Genomic DNA, 18,553 nt, shown 5'->3' on the forward strand with positions numbered 1-18,553 from the left:
AATGTTAACTCCAGAGAAATATTTTTTTTACTGTGAGAACACATTTTGTTTTGTTTGCCAGTCATGGAAAACAAACATCATTCCTGGGAGTAATGCCAAACTATTCCGTATAGAATGCAAGGTATACCTTGGCGTTTCCAACATATTTTACCCCCCATCTTGTGGCACCGCCAGGGCAGGGGAGGGAGGGGGATACTCCTAGATTTCTCCAAGCTTCTCCTATCCCCATAAATATGGGCTAAAACTATTCCTCACAAGCAGTGGCTTTCCCCACGCCCTTAATAAAAAAAATTTAAAAAAAAAATGGGCGAGTAGGTTTTGGTTGAAAACGCTTTAACTCAAAGTTATTAGGGGAATGAACTTCATACTTGGTATGTAAATCCGCCTTCTTGAGCGCAAGAACTATATTCTTTTCTATGGAGGTCAATTGTCATTTTGAGTTCAACATAGTTCAAAGTCTGAAAACCTTTAAGCAGGATAACTCAAAATGTATATATTTGTTGAAGATGATAAGTATAAATGCATATTTGCCTTGATATATTCACATGAATGCTACTAAAATTGGTGGAGGTCAAAGGTCTTCTGAGGTCAACAGCAGTCGAAATTTCAAACCTTGTAAACATGATAAATTTAAGCGTAAGGGATGAGCGAACGTCATATATGGATTCAATTTGTTGAATCTATAGTCTTGTCCGTGAAGATCAAAGGTCAATAGAGGTCAAAGTCGGAACACTTTTTAAACACGACAAGTCCAATAGTAACGGTATATATATTTACTTCATACTAAGTATGTCGATTACCCACGTGCGGTGAGCGCAATATTCCTACCGACATTGGTAGAGCTCAAAGGTCATTTGAAGTTAATGCAGATATATAGGTCTGAAAACCTTGTGGACTTGATAACTGCAAATAAAAAGCTTGGATGAACTTCGTATTTGATTGGTAGGTCCGCATTAGTGCAAGAACCTAGCTGATCACGTGAAGTCATATGATAAACACTTAAAGACTTATTTGTAGAGTAACTGTTTAATATTCTCATACAAACTGAGGCAAGGAATTTGTATGCCAACTGGCATTCTGTTTTATCAATATATTGGGACAAGGGTAGGGAACACCGCTTACCTCGCGGTCTGCTCGCGTAGGCGCAGAGTTCCTGATTGTGTATAGTAGGTTACATATGAATACAACTCTAACCTATATAAAGGTATGGCGTGCATAAAACGCCTTCGCAACCGAAATATGTGACTCAATAAGAAACACCCCGCAATGCACTTGATATTATTGCTTTAATAGAATATATATTGTTTGAACAACGTTCCACGATTGTTGTTTGCATTGATACCGTTATGAAGTGTTTAAACTTTCAACGAGTGCTGCAATCATGCGTGACCAATGGTGTTGCGTTATACTGTCGTCCTCAGGAAAAACAACAGTAGGCCTATATCTATAAACTTAATAGCCTATGTTTAGCAAGACACACAGGTGCGGGTATATACATACAGCACGATACGTTCACTGTCAGCCTATTTCTCATCATTCTCGGATAGTGCGGACTTTAGACTGGAAAACAGTAGTTTGTTGAATAGATCTGAACAGTTTAATATGCTATATAGGTAGCTTAATCTTTGTGAAAACAATCTGTCCACAGCAGCAAAATAGCTAGTTTTATTGATTACTGGAATTGTAGCCTATAAAGTGTCATTTTCTATGTTTGTTAAACCTGCTATATCCGACCATGAATTGCGTGAAATCGTTTCGGTTTTGGTGTCAAAGGAATTCGGCAAATGGTTCGCAATGTTTTTGAGCTATTCTCGATCAACGTGCAGAGGAAGCTGATTCATAACATATGGAAAAGAGCAATCGTACAGTTGATATTATTGTGGCATTCAAATATTTCTTACAGACAATATTTATTGTGTTTGGACAATGCTAACTTCTAGTTCGTCGTTAGATATATAGGCTGTAATTCGAAAGATTCTTCATTACTGGAGAGAAGTCGGGACGTTCAGGTTTATCGATGAACACTTTTATCGCGTCGGCGGATCCTCACCACTCGTCACAACTTGGAACTTCCCTGGCCAATGCCCAAACGTTTAGGATCACCTACGGACCTTTTGTCTATATTTGGTTATTTGTGAGTCTATTGAGGTCGTGACCTTTACTCATCCATATACCCTTGATCTGTGGGATTCGTTTCACTGTGTATTGTTGTTTTGAGTAGAAAGATCAGAAATCCTATCGCTTCTCACAGTAGGGTCACTGTGAGTCACAGAGGGAACTTCTTCTGTTGTATGGTGATTCCACACTAACCGCACCTAATTTGAGACAATAGAAAGCATATGTTTCAAATAATGTAGTCAAGATAGCCCGTCGTCGTTTATACTTGGAGTCGCGTCAGAAATGTACACAGACCGGATAATACACTGACGTCGTAAACATTCAAGATAGGCTTGGCTGCCTTGACTAGTATTTAACAAGCGGCTTGGCAATAAAACACGTGTTTCAAGCCAGTCTAACTCAACCACTTAAATATATACCAGCGATTATATACTACCGTTATTGAATACTTGAAACCCTATCTCAAGGAGATCCAGCCAGTAGACACACAGCGTGTTCAGGTTAGACACAATCGTGCTGGAATCCTCAATACAGACGTGATTATTATTACTATTATTAATACTATCATATATTAATGTGCACGGATTCTGCAACTCTGGATAAATCATCAGTTTCTTTTTCGACCAAAATGGATTCGTCTTCAAGGTAAGGGTTTATAGTAATTGCCATTGGATATTGTGGCGTTGATATCAAAACTGTTAGATTTTCTAACGTTGCTGCATGTATCTTCTGTTTCAGCTCCCTGCAGGCTGCATGTGTCCCAATTTAGTTGATACAGGCCACAAGGTCACGTATTTGAAATCTCAATTACTGCGCTTGTCAGCCTCATGACCTGTGTACTGCAGTATGTCATATCAATGGTTACTATATTAGAAATGAATCATAATAACAAGACATGAAAAGTGTCTTTCGATAACACTCATAAAGTAAACTATAGACCGAAGGGGAAGGTTTTGTCTTTAGAAATTCGTCAAAGTGATATCATTTTGTTGCTATTTTCTATGCACGCTACGGTAATTGCACCGGTGCATCATGGGTACAGAGATAACCGGTAACTGCTTCCCCGTAATAGAACAGTTACTATATATAACACCATGATATCATACATATATTTGACTGAATGTACAAGGTGTACGGTCTTGTAATTAGAAGCAATTTATCCCTGATTGATTTCAACCTCCATTAATATACTTTATGATTGATTCTATACCGTTGAAAGTACACACGGTTTGATGTTGATATTTCTTGTCCGCGTAGTAAAGTATGACTCATCAAACAAAGGTATGCTAAGCCGCGGTATGCGTTGGTTAGGCTTCGCCCTAACTGTTATTGTGTTGTGCGACGGAGACTTTGTCACTCACTCATAATTAATTTTATAGCCTACATATAGGTCATTAGTTAGTACTGTGCAGTAACACCTGGATTATCCGAACTTTTTCTTCAGGTCACTGGATTATCTAGATCCGACATCCAACCATTCATAATCTCAAAATATTGTACATGTTTCATCAATGTGGTCAACACAACGATAACGAATACAACAAATGCAAAGTCCCTCTGACTCTGAAGCTATATGTGACTAGGCACTGACACAGTGTTGTATTTCACATGGTAAGATTCACCCATGACAAGCTATAGCTTATTAAATTATTGTGTTTATATTATAACTTCGTATGTGTATCTATTTTTATGACGCCCAGGCTTGTAAACACGTTATTACTTCTGGAGGAACAAGGAACATATATGTAAATATCATTAATTTGTGTTTATGTATGTGTGTCAATGTTTATGACGCCCAAGCTTGTAAACACGATAACTACAAGACTACAGACCCAGGCTCCGTAGTCAATTTGGTGTCCCGGAACTAACGCCAAAGGGCAGGGAAATATGGGTCACATGAGCAATGCAAACAAAGGGGAACGGTGACATAAATGACCCTGGGGCCCGCCCGACCTGCTGGCTCCCGACACCTTTGATCATTCCTATGACCACAAGTCGCAATGGTACCTAATTGACCTAGCTATTTCAAGGTGTGTGACATCTCCAGATCACCATACAACAGTAAGATACGCTATGCCATATGTGCCGATAATATGAAATATCAGGCAACCTGCTCAGTAACAGCCTAATGGGCTAAATTGCCGCTTGTGAAGCCTTGTATATACAGTTAGTCATTCGCACGTATACCGTATACACTTCGTCAGAATCGACTGTTTGTTAAAGCGATGATTTTAATATTATAAGTAGTTACGGTGTCGCACAATAGTTGTGATTAATGTTGTAAACAGTTGTCGAAAACTCAAAGCACTTGAATGTATAGTGAATCTCCTCCATATTACCATGGAAACCAATGATCGCATGGTATATGAATGTGAAATGAGTGTAACCTTTCACCAAGTGAACCTTCCTTCATAGTGATGTTACTGTAAGCTTAATGTAGGCTTTGTACTGGATTAAAGGAATAAGTAAACTCAAATCACTTTCCCGTGGCATTTGCTCAAATATGACACATGGTGTTACTTAGATTATGAAACCAAGTTTTAAGTTAAAGCAGCCTTTCGGTTAAATTAGGATCATTTTTGCGAATGAAATTCATTAATAATTCGACACTTCCTTGGTCAAACATCTGTGAGGGTGTCAGAGTTTTCAAGTATGTTGCCATATGGGTAAAATTGAAGACCAAATGCGAAACGAAATGTGTCATTATAGGTTATGGTTCGAATATGACCTTTCATAGATGTAACTATATATCTACCCTTCTCTGCATATTAAAATATTTACCCTTTACAAAAGTAGATTGTGACGCATAAATCACCCAAATTGTGCACTTGTAAAACGACAGCTGTGGTTCAACACAGGTCATCCCCTTTAACTTTAACTTAAATATGAATGATTATATACTGAGTACGCGAGCCATAGCAAAAAGGATATAAACACACGTTATTTGAGAAAGTATACGCTCAGGGGGATAAACAGTGGTACTTCTCATCACTACAGTAGAATTATTATCAATTTATGTATTTATGTTATAGCTGTTGTATCTGAAAACTTTTAGTGGCCTCTGGTTTAAGGTCGCACCAACCTTATAAACAGTTATTGACAATTATATACAATATATCGAGACTATTAAGATTTGATATCACCAAAGAGATTTCTTCTGTCGTTAAGTGTGGCATACAAAGGAGGGCATTGTTCTGACGCGTAGTGTCTGCGTGATAGTGTAATGACCTAAATGTATATGCGTATTCTCGTCAGTTCACTCATGGATGTTTTTTACCTCCATGGTTCACTCAAACTGCATGGCGGTTTCCATGGATACCCCATCATTTCAACCCCACCCGCACACCTATCAAAACTACCGACCTACTTAACATTTTGAACTGTCCGACGGTAAATCTTATTGCGCATGTTTACCTCATACTTTCGGGTCAGGTCACGTGCTATACATGTATAAACAGAAGTCTGTTTTGTATTTCTATATCAGGTGCGTATCCAGGGGGGGGCGTTGGGGGCGCGCGCCCCCCGGGTAAGGAAAAGAGGAGAGAAGAAAAAAGAGAAGAAAAAAGGGAAAAGGAGGGGGAAAAAGAAAAGGAGGAGAGGAAGGAAGGGAAAAGAAAAAGAAAAAAAGAGAAAAAAGAAAAGGAGGGAGTAGAAGATAGCCAAGACCTCGGGAAGAGAAAGAGGAACAGTCATAGTTAAAGCGCTGATCCCTATTATATACACAGGGTAGCCAGTGACAGATCAAGGATTACGGAGGGGGTGTGCGCCTCACCCTACCCCTTACACCGACTACTCCATTTTTGACGTTTCCATTTTTCCTCTCTCACTAATGTATCTATATAAATATTATATATGGTCTATCATAACGCGTGTGTGTGTATGGACGCCTTAAACAATTGTACAATTGTGCTATATGGAACCAACTGTGGCTGGTCTTGAACTCGACCGAGTCGTCGGGGAATATGACGCATTTCGGGAAGGGGGCGACCGCCCCCCCCCCCCCGAGAAAATTTTCTTTATGACATCGCTAGTAATTTCAAAATAGACAATGCTTAGATGCAACTTGCAAGGCCTGGGAAGTGTCATTTCCATCGATCTGGGAGGCATTTTCGGCAAAATTTTTTATTGTACGCTTCGCGCCAACTCATGGTGGCGCTTCGCTTAGATAGTTTGCCTACAGGCTTCGCCCCTCCCTTGGCAATTACTCGCTACACGCCTGTTCGAATTGGTAAAGTAAAGAGCAGATATAACATCATATCAGTGAGCATTGAAATGCATGTTCCACGATGAACAGCCTCAAAAACTGTCTATGTGTGTAGTCAAAGGCGTAGGAGCCCAATTGGATTTGGGGGCTGTAATGACTTGCCCGAAAAAAGCCAAAATTTTTCGCGCGCCTCGCGCGCGTTCAACATATCGATGCCAATATCATATAAGCAAGCATCGGTCATTACATTGCATGGCATCGTGTACCGCACGGTCCGTGAAAGTTGAAAGTATACCGCCAGATGCTAATGTAAACAACCAAATGTCTTATGTAGATGGAGAAAAAGCATACAGATCAATTTATGTCAAAACTCTCTTTTACAGTAGTAATGTCGGCCAAGCTTACAACTTTAATTTAATTACCAAGGAGATAATTTTTAAGCTATATATTGCTATTTATTTTTCTTTCAGTAGGTGCCCGAAAAATTTGGTTGCGGCGGGGGGGGGGGGGGGGGCTGCAGCCACCGCCTCCTACGGGACCTACGCCTATGTGTGTAGTGTTCGGTTTCGATATACCTGATATCGGAAATATCTGCTATTTTTCATTTCCTTTAACCAAGTTTTATAATAGCCATTATAAGAGGTTGCAATATTTCTACACCAATAAATTAACTGTGTCGGAATTTTCCAAAATTTCCGGACCAACATTCTTCATCATACTTTCCTCTACTCGTGCAATTTTGACCTGTCTGTTAGGGGTTGGAGGAGGTTTTTCTGTATTGGTTGTCCATAGATTGAATTTTGTGCAACATTATGGGTATGTTTTCAAGTGATTTTATTCACGAGAAATGTGAATTTTCAAATTCTCAACAAATAATGGGCTTAAAACCTTGAAAGTGGGGCTTTCGGATATTGTGGGCCGTGACGTAGAATCACCTACAAAAGCAATGATCCATAGGACATGCATTGAGGTCGAACATGATGTGTGACTGGTGACAATCTTCAAAAAGGTTATGGATGGAAAAAAACTTTTGGGAAATACTTGGTTCTCAGGCAAAAGTGTACATATGGTTGGTCATTTTTAAGCCCGAGAAGTGCCATTTCCGGTGATCTGGGGGTATCAAAACCAGAAATTTTCTTCTACGCTCCGCGCCAACCGATGGTGGCGCTCCGCTTAGATAGTAATTCGCGCCCCCCGGGTTAGAAAATCCTGGATACGCGCCTGTATATAGGCTATAGTGAACCTGTATACACGAACGAACTCATTGTACTATACCTTACTGTGACTTAATTGACATATATATGTCTTCAAATCGTAAAGGAGAGGTAATGTTTGAATGATTACATTAAAATGAGTTTAGTCACCTACTCACCTATATAGCAATATTGTATCTTGTATAGGGGAGTTGATTATATTGTGATCACGTATACATATTCATATTGCGCATGTGCAATTGTATAGATGTCTTGTTTGAAACTGCTGGCTACTGACTACTGCCAACTACTCCTTCACATACACGTTATATAAACTCGACTATATAGTTGTATTAAACGGTGACACAATTCTCGTAATTTAATTTCAGAAACACAAAACAGTTGTTGTAGAACTACACTTAGAACGACCTCTCATTATAATATAACGTATATATTTTACAACGTTATAGCTAGCAAATGCTCAAAGTTGTCAAGAAAACTTTATGAATGCTTTGCCAACATGTGTCTCTTACAAAATAACGTCGTTTTGACGTATTCGTTTAGTCAGTGATTCATATAACGATTTAAAAAATGGTACGAGTTTGCTGTGAAACTGCGTCAAGTCTAGAGCGTATGCTCTCCTCGGATATCAATTGCCTGTACCGAATACAAGAACTACAGAGGAGTAATATTATTAGTGAACACATATTCTATGTGTTTATGTGTGTATATGTGTTTTTATAGCGCCCTCGTCTGGTTTGTACACTAAACTGTATGTATATATATATATATATATATATATATATATATATATATATGTAGGTGCAGGAAGTTGTGTTCCATGACAACTCCCTGGTTGGTGTGATGTCTCTTTGATTTCAGGATATCCAATGCCTGTACCGAATAAGAGAACTACAGAGGAGTTATATTAGAGAACACATATTTTATGTGTGTATATGTGGTTCTGTAGCGCCCTCGTCTGGTTTGTACACTATACTGTATGTATATGTTGGTGTGATGTCTCTTTGGTTTCAGGATATCAAATACCTGTACCCCATAAGAGAACTACAATGGATCAATATTGTGAACGCGTATTTTATGTGTTTATGTGTATGTGTGTCTTTCTATCTTCCCCGTCTGGCGTATGCAATACACTGTATATGTATATGTTGGTGTGATGTCTCTTTGGTTTTAGGCCCGTACCCAAGAGGGGGTATGATTGCGACGGGTGCATATTGTCCTCTTCCGATTTCCAATGGTCCACATGTTCCTGTGCAAAGCGCTACAGGAGACGTTCACATGCACCAACTTCGTAAACTGTCAGAGAACAAATTGGTATGGTTGCAAACCGTAACACCACTTGACATCCAAGCACATTTAATGTATGTGTACATAAATTGACGGCTTCTCAATGAAATGGTACTTCAGTCAACATATCACACTACCCCTTACAGACTACCCTATAGAAAACCCTGCGTATATATAGGGGCCTGGGTTTCAACCTAAAGCTTTTCGCTTACTTATACGGTGTGCCTGCAATATACTTTTGCGAGGAATAAACTTTTGTGTTTACTCGGGTTCTTCACGATTTGTAGTTTTAGCTTAGGGTGTATTCAAATAGGATCGGTTTTCCGTATTCGGTAACCTGTAAATAATATTTACAGACCTCAATCAGACTACGCTGGGGGAATAGTTTATACAGATTTATACTATAGTAATGCCCATCGTTGTGATTGTCCAAACTTTCAGGGTAAAGGTGGACAGGGTTGCAGTTCTTTGCAAATGCTAACAAGGCCTTATTATTTATTCTTTGATGACGTATCACATTAAACAATTTAAATTGTGTACTCTACAAGATAGAATCGTTCGTGTGGGTAGTTTGTAACAACGTGCGAAGTAACCCGATCAGTCTGTCATTGAAAAAGGGAGGGAACACCCAAACACTTAAGAACAGATGTATACGTTGACATTATACAATGTTCAGTTAATGGTAGGCTACATGAAATACTGGAGGAGAACATATTTTCATTGAACGTGTCCTCAGTTACCAGATTATCACAAGGAAAATTTTCTTCCTTTTTTGGTCATCTTGATTCGTTACAAATTGTGGACTTAATTGTTTGTTATATGTCTTGAATAACTGTATCCAAGGGAACATTCCTCAATTCCAGTTTCACACCTCATTTTGGAAATTAGTCTGGTTTGTTGGTCGTTGGATTGATCCGCTGGCGGTAAGTATAGTATAGGCTATGTGTCATATACGTGATACTCTTTCGCGAAAGAAAGTAGTTAATGTAGGTAGTGGGGAGGGGACGGTTGATGATAGGGGGAAGGGTTTGTCGGATCATTACAGTATTGAACTGCTTCTTGTCTCGCGGTAGTTAATCAATACATGAAAATCCGCCTTCACTGTGTAAGCTGGTTCAGGTTGACTTCCATAATCTTATTCCACATTCCACCATATGCACTGTAGTTTAGTAGTATTCTCTATTAAGGCGTATATCTTTTCGCCCAAACGAGTGACTTTATAGCGAGCAGCTATAAGATATAAGATCGCTTCTCGGCCTTTTGCCTAAGATCATGAGTAGTATCTGTTCTTTTCAGGAATGGTGATACACACCTGACGATGATCACACAGTCACAGTCCCGATGCAAGGGAACTGGGGTTGAGAGCGGATCGGTCGTTCGGTAGTTTGGTTTTCGTGCCTGGGTTCTTTCCTGGGTGACTTTTCTTAAGAAAGTATAGCTATAGGATAACCTCAATATTTTATGAGATATAACGACTCAACCGCGATACCTAATTTGGCCAATTCTATAATGTAATTCTCGAGCCGTCTACGAGCTTCGATCCTTCGCTTTGAACTTGACTGTATTGTGTTTGGTGTTATTCACTCTTCTATGGCGGAAGATAACAGAGAAGAGGAAACAGCCAATTGGGTTGGTACGGATGCAACTTGTGTAAGGGTGTGTGACCGTGCCGTACACATATGTGATAAGAAGCACTGATCAAGTGAGCAAATGTTACAATGTCTTATTATTAATGGAAAGTGGTAATGTTTGTTTTGGAAGGTAGCAGCTATTTCAAGGTTTTGAAAAGGTCATCCGTTGTAATATTAATACACTCAATAAACAAGTAGTTCCGATAAAGTGTATCCAATTCAACTCCAAATGTAACCATCGCCTTTATTTAATATTCATAAGCTGCTAGCTGCTGCGGGCCCGTCGGCAAATGTCGGTTCCACTGGATAATGCTAATTGTTACTGTCTAGTTCCCCACCTCCCTCAACTTTCGCCATCGCCATTACCAAAGATATATAAAAACCGTAAGCGTATACTATACATACTATAGTGTTGTGATGTACGTACAGTAATGCCCTATAACCTGATCATTGTCTGCTTTCCATGCATTTTATCGTTTAAGTGTCCAACGACTCTCTTAAAGAGAAATATAAACACGTCACAAAGAAATAAACAAGCACGTGTTACATATAATGTACTGTACCGTGCTTTATTTTTGAGTAAAATACCAATGTTAGTTGTACAATCCAACAATTTGTGTCATCTTCCGTATTGTGCAGAATAGCTTCACAAAGGAATGAAACTATATTGTAGAGTAATAGTAGAATACTTCCAGTAAATCCTTCAATCGGGAGTTGGAATGACTCCTATAAGGTTGCCACCTTAAAGCATTGACGTCGTAATCAATACAATAAACAATTCAACTAATCGGGTGCAGCAATTTTATGGAATAATTTATTCCGTATTATTTCAGGTATATTTTGGCGATGGGGTTTAGACCAGGAGGGAGTGGATTCTCATTTAGAAACTTAAATAAGTAACTTAACCTTAACGTTCACCCATTCTACCTTCCAAAATTACTTGACAAAACCGTCTTGTACCGAGATAGTGGTATTAGCACGCAGAAACGGCGGCCATTATGTTCCAAAAGATGTTTCATTGCACAACTGATGTTTAATACTGCAAATTTATTTCGAAAGCAACACTTTGTGTTGAGTCATGAGAATATTTCAGTTCAACAATCCCATTGTAACGCACTGCAGAACGGATATATTGAATGTTCGCATTATGGATCGAAATCGCTGCATGGGATTTTCATTCAATTTTGTCTCAGTTAAACCATGAAGGTAAAACAGATCATGGTTAAACTGAGATGTATAGTAATAGGTAGATTTTCAGTTCCTTTTTGTGTCTTAGCTATGAAGTTCTTATCTGTAACCAGGACTCCCTGCTGTAACTTACTTTGTTCATGCAGAGCACCGAGGCGCTTTCTCAACAAACAACACGTTTTCTTAGATCGAAGGTCAAGCTATTTGTTTGCAATTCCCTGACAAATGATGTTCTCCATGTTTACTGAATCGGGATTAGGAAATGGAACACACTTTACACAACAGATAATAACATGTAGCCTAGCTATATTTACTGTTGGGGTCAAATGCAAAGTGCATGGGTGCTCTGTTGATTGTTTTAAAGAAGCTCTTCGGGCTTTATTGGTTTTAAACTGCAAAATGAAAACGTTCTTGTTTTAGTCAGTTACTTATATAGTTATAAATGAACCAGATTTGCGAATAGTTCTTGTGTTTTTAACGATCGAATGAGGACTAAATGTCGTATAGTTACCTGTAAAGAGGACGTTAAGCAATTGATGAACGATTTTGTGCTGGTTGAATTATACCCATTGTTTGCAACGGTCAATACATGGTTATGAAAAAACTTAGCAAGACAACTGCAATTCCATGAAGCCTAAGCCGTAATAGGCCTACCTTGCAACACATTTTCCAGTTGAATTTTAAGATGCAGAGTCGCAACTAAAATACCATATCGAAGTAGCTCATTAAGTAGTCTACCCTTGGCAACTTTTATTTCAAAAGAAAACGTTGGCTTAAAAGTCGTAAATCTTTAGGTTTTCCAATTGACCAAACGAAAGAGTACTAATAAGCCTTTGGAAATGCCGTTCGACGTAATGTAATAATGGAATCTAATTGATTAATTGTTCGTTTATTAATTGTTAATGGTTTAGCAATTTACAAAGGGCTCTGGAGGTTGCCTATAAGTTAAGTCAACCGTGCCGAGTGGGTAATATTCGCAAGGTTGGCCAAGGTTATCGACTGACAACGAAATATTGCTTAGTTAACATCGAATTTTAACCGTATATAATCTGTATGTATACTCTGTATGCACTGTATGTACTGGCAACATGCATGGAAATAGAGAACAGGAATGTTTGACCTACAAATAGCCCTATGCTGGATTCCCCATCTAGCTATAACAACTGCTGAATCGTAGCAATGTGTTGATATCCCGCACCGAGACATGTTTTTGGTTTGCGGTAGAATACTAAACTTGTGCACTGAAACTGGAACCGTTCTCACGATGGACCAACTAACACAACAGTCCTACCCCCAAAGTGTTTGACCTTTTCCCTATTGTCACTATACAGTTTAAACAGTGACCTTCGAAAGCACCGAATAGTATTTTAACTGAAGCGCGAGCTGAACCCAACATGTTAGGTCGTTCTTCTCATGCGAGTTGTGAGTTATTGCCAATGTGAAATCACAATTTAAGGGAGTACTGTATATCAGTTGTGTGTTGTGTGTTGACTACCCTCTCGAGTACACCTCTGCCGTAACCGAAGAGGGACCGGCAAAATTGTTTTTACTTGAATAGAGAAAATATCGTTTCTTTTAATTTTGCGCTATTCAAGACCGGTTCATTTCACTGTTTCTTTCTCAATTTGGCATGTTTTCAGGAGATTGTCCAATTATTTCTGCACTTGAAGAATTTATATATTTGCTTTCACCTGAGATTGTTCTATCGCCAGGCATTGTTTGAGTTATTGCATACGGTCAAACTGTTGCCGTGTCGAGCAGCATCAGTTGAATGCGGAGTATGCTCTCAGAACGTACTTCTCAAATCCCTTGTCTAACCAGGGACAGTCATCAGTTTCAGCTTACGACACACGGAAGATTGCTTTAGATTGTTTCAGATTGTTGTAGATTGTTGCAGAGTAGTAGCACCGCCACTGAACACTCTGATCCAATGCAGTGGTACTGTATGATACTATGAATAAACTGTAGAGCTTCTGTTTGTGTGAGCACGAAGTTTTGTAAACAATTCACGCTGTGACGTCCCACCTGTTACGGCTGTACTCAGTGTGTAATTTACGAGATAGCTGAGGTCATGTCAGTATGTAACGTTGGATCATGACAAACTAATTTTGTTAGCACTCATACGGCCAATATTTCAATTTGAAAAATTACCAATTTTAACGTGGTGCATTCGACGGATGGCTTTGTATTTGTGTTCTGTGTTATAGGGAGCAGGTCGTATCGTTCGGCGGCAAATGAGACTGATTTATACACTGTAGGAAACTAAATTATGTCACGTCTAAACTATTATTATGTCTACTGAAAGTCACTCATTCATTACTATTGACTAACACCACCTTCTGCAATAGAGAGGTCGATCAACCGAAAAGCTATATACGTACAGAAAGAAGGCTGGTATTCTAGGACTCGGAATGAACGACCTTCTATCGATGATAAAAATAATTTGCTTTTAGCCTTCAATCCTACCGGTTTTAAAAGGGTTAAACTAAACTTCAGATAAATTAATTTTTTTCTTTTTGTAGATGATTGACCTTGTATTGCAAATGACTCCAGATTCACATTGAAATCAATTGGAAAAGTTACTCATTGGGTGTTGCGATGAGAACAAGTTAAGAACTATTCATTTAGACTGTGTGTTGTAGGAACTTGCCCAGGAGTTTGTGCATTCGCTTGCCTGATGAATGTCGCACACTAAGCATTCTTCGTGGATAATCATGTTACATTGTTACTACAAAAAATATGATTTGGTAGTTTTGTGATCTTAGCGGAATGCTATTACCGTTGAATTATCTACCATTCAATGTTTTCTCCCCGGATCGGGGATCTCTTGCTCTGCACAACGTTTGAACTCACTGTAACGAACTTTGTCCCTTCATTGTGTACTCAGCTTCTCCACTTCATTGATCATATAACAAGAAAATACAAACAGGTTGAAATCTTTAAATGACTGAGTATACACACCTTCTAGGTGTAGGGCACCAAGTCTAACCACACATTATATAAGCTTGGGCCACTGTAGACGGAGCAGCAAATACCAGTGCTTATGGATAGCAACGGTTAATTTGTCCTACGGAGGGAAAGAAACTGTTTGCTTCTTCACAGGAAACAGTCTTATTGTTAGGGTATATACAGTTGTTACGGAGAATGACGGTAACAGTTAGTCTAAATGGAGCGTCGTTATCTCATCTTTTAAACAACAATTGGGCCGCAAGGTGTTGTATCCATCTCGTTTCTTCATCTGGGACTAGTTTTCGCCATGGGTCCTCTGGAACAGATTCATGCGATTATCTTAGCTGTCATGTTGGCATTTATCACCTTTGTTAAACTGACGAGTGAAGCAACGTTAGGTCTTGTTGGAATTTCAAACCATAAAGCAATAAACAAAAGGTAGGTCAACTTAGAAAGGCTTCCTCAAAGATCATTCAGTCTTCCACCCGTTGAATCCAATAAAGTATATTGCTTATGTACAAAACTGGGCCACAAGTCACTATGGTTAATCGCGAAGTAATGATGACTATAATTATGATAGCGCTCATTCAGTATCTGCTATTGTTGAGTACAGTATGCTTGGGCTAGTCTCTTGGACAATGTTAAAGAGAAGAATCATTTTGATATCGAATGTAAAACCGATGCAACAATTAATTGTGTGGTAGTCAAGTTTTGCTACCATCGTAATGGCAGTAGTACATAACGTTGTCGAACTGCCAAGCGGCTACCGGGAATGGTCGCGAAACTACTACTTTGTAACATCTGATATTTCTTTTATCATTAACTTACTTTTGTGCGTAATTGAATATTGTGCTGAAGCGGCAGCCCATTGAGGGTCGCCAGTTAACAGTATATTCGCGATGAAAATTAATTTTAGCATCCTAGTGAAATTTTTATTCAATTCCCACGTACCATTTTCGAGTTATTAACATTGTTGTAAAGGTCTGTACTTATGGTGAACTTGGATTTCTTGGTAGCATATTGACAAAATTCATGTTTCTCTTCAGATATTTATATCAAAGTTTCTACTTGAATAAGGGAATACATATCTTCATTTGGAAAGCTGGAACCGTATCTAATCCAAAATAAACCAAAGTCAAAACTTAAGCATTTTGTTGTCAGTTTGCAACTATGAAGTTACACCTGTTTGCTTCAAGCTCACTTTGAAGTAGACGTTGTCAGCTTCAAATGTCGTTATCTCGAAAACCGATACATAGGTATTATTTGCACGAGAAATTGCTCAAGGATGCCTCGAGCATGCTCCTCTTACATCAGTTATCAACGAATAACAATTTTTTGCCCAAGGCTTCCCTTTTAATTATCATTTTACCATACCAACGAAGTATTAGTCAAAATAATATTACGACTGATCAAATTATTAACATAAATTTTAAACCAAAATGAAAATAAGTTATAGTGACCAGTGACAGATTTCATTCCTTTCTAAAGATTTTGTCGATGACTCCATTTTTCATACTAGTAAGAACAGTACTACGCTGATGATATACAATGATAAAATCGAACACAACAGTTAATCATGCAAGCATGTGAAACCAACGAACGCCCTTTGAAAAGTTGAGAGGTATCTTCGTGCTATTTTACCCTCAGTGGTATCTGAATATCCGAATGCGAAATCAAGCTTAAAAGCTGCTTTAAAGAAAAGGATATATGATTTTCCTTCCGGCTTAATGGGATATTTCGGTTTGCTCATATAACTATATTTAAATGACCATAATTCATTATCCCGACTGCATGCATCCCCGACTGTTAAGACATAAGGGCACAAGGTTGTTATTTTATTTACGTATCTCTAACGCAGCATATGTAAGGCAGATAGGTTGGTCACCTCATGTAGCAAATGAGGTGACAAAACAACATTTCAGTATGATGATATCAGAATAATATTTGCTTCGTTAAGTAGCCTGGGAGTTACATGGAAACAAAATATTAGTTCTCTGTTCACAGTCAACTGTCTGTTGTAAACAAGATAATTCTGTTGGTTTTAGATAAGACTGTGGAACACGTTTATCTCTGACATGATATGTTTAAAATCAATTTGACTTATCTCACTTATATGGAATACGTTTAAAGGTGAACAGGGAAACAGGTTCAGTGGTTAACACATTTTACCTTCACAATAAAATTATATGAATATCATGGAAACCGAAGACTAAAACTATGAATATATTGGAGGAATTTAGGGGGCCAGATATATAAAACACGTCAGTAAATCGTGATAATTCAGTGCACCAAATATCGTAAAATAATTTTGGTCTATATCATATTTTAAAGGCAAAAAAATTTCTCACGTATAAATGTTGTTGCCTTCTTATAATGATAAAATCGAAACTGCGTCAGTTGATTGATGCTAAGGCCATAAAGATAGTAACCAATATACTGCGACTTCTTATGTAGATATCATTGGGCCCGTAGCATTCCACTTTTCATGAAGGTGTTTCTGGCATATACCGGTTATATTCTCGATGTAAGGGAATCGAGGCTGAAATGGAATTAGTTAAGATGTTTGTTTACAGTGTCCAGCCTCTATTTTGGGTAACCTTTCTTAAAGACAAGTACCTGTACTTTGACTAGATATTGACCCCATAAAACTCAGTTGTACTTCTGTACTATGACAGACTTTACAAGTTGACAGTTACATTTTTATGTGTCATTTACTGTTTTCATTTATATTTGCAATAGTACAGTAGTATACTAGTCTATATCTTTAGAATAAAAATAAAATAAAAAATATCCCTGGTAAAATCGGCAGTGCATCATGTGTGAATCCTAGTACGATGTTCTAACCAAGCCCGTCACTCCTAAAAACAAGTATAGGGGTATAGGTGATCATTTCAGCATATCATTATTTTGAATTCAAACACTGATGATGATAACGATGATATGATTCTCCTTAAAATAACAATTGACAAGATCGATCCGAATACCTTAAACTCGTTTATATCGTCAACAACATAAAACTACACGATAGGCGTAATTAAGGGCATATCAATATGTAGGGAAAGCCTTACCACGTTGGGAAAGGACCTGATCACACTAAAAACAAACTTAGTACGTAACCAAACATACTAGCCCATTGTTATCATACTCAGAGAGTAAGCTGAAAACACATCACTAACCTATATGGCATGTGGTTTTACATCACTTGGTTGCTCTGTCCTCTATAAGCATGGAAAATAACTGTAAGTAGTTTTCACGCTTTTAGAACGAGAGTCTTCCTACTATAAACCGATTACACAAGTAGCATTCCATCCCAAAGGACTTTTGCCAGCATGCATGAACACTACTGGACAACAAAACCACCTGAAGTCTTCTTAATAACCATTGTAATGTTCGCCTCTATTATAGGTCAAAACACATTTCTTAGTTACGTGCAGGCAAAGGTTTGGTTGAGTTAATACACCTACTGTGTCAGATATTTGCGGAATTTCGAAATTCGCTGCTTAATTCACAAGAGCAATTTTATTGCGGGTTTTTGAACACCCTTCAAGTGTGTTGTGGAACTTATGTAGTCTAGTAGTGTGTGTACACAGGCTCACTGTAGATACATATGGTAACTGTTTAGAAGATAGAGCAAAGCGCTGTTTGCAAAAAGCAAGAGATACGGCTATGTGGTTAGTAACTAATTGTAGTTGTATGGAATTGCAAAAATGAGGAGTTAAAGTACCGACACAATAGTGGGTGAACACGGCGTCTTAGCTTTCCCAAATATATTTGTTCACCCAATATGTTTCTCGTTCATGAGTGATTACTGATTTGTAAATTCAACTGTTATACCAGCAACCGTCGACGATACAGCATTGTCATTGGTTGGATTATGCATAGCTTTCGAGCAGTACTAGCTCTTCTTGTATGTATTGTATGAACGTATGTATTCTAGATCCTCCTGCAAGCAGGAACTCGCG

The 18,553-nt window shown here is 38.4% G+C and overlaps 1 protein-coding gene across 3 annotated transcripts in view; it reads left to right on the top strand.

Annotated features, from left to right (window-relative positions):
* Window positions 1–18,553, top strand: part of LOC139979765 (uncharacterized) — a 32,511-nt gene that overhangs the window by 3,744 nt on the left and 10,214 nt on the right. Inside the window, exon 1 of one of the 3 annotated variants that reach the window (XM_071990854.1) lies at window positions 1,088–2,763. The exons of 1 other annotated variant lie outside the window; for it this stretch is intronic. In XM_071990854.1, coding sequence (XP_071846955.1) covers window positions 2,693–2,763 — 71 coding nt within the window. In that variant the 5' untranslated portion in view covers window positions 1,088–2,692. Of the gene's footprint in view, window positions 1–1,087; window positions 2,764–11,017; window positions 15,030–18,553 lie in introns of those variants that run through there. One more of the 3 variants, XM_071990853.1, reaches the window with a different exon arrangement.

The sequence above is a fragment of the Apostichopus japonicus genome, chromosome 14, assembly GCF_037975245.1.
Source record: "Apostichopus japonicus isolate 1M-3 chromosome 14, ASM3797524v1, whole genome shotgun sequence".
Lineage (NCBI taxonomy): Eukaryota > Metazoa > Echinodermata > Holothuroidea > Aspidochirotida > Stichopodidae > Apostichopus > Apostichopus japonicus.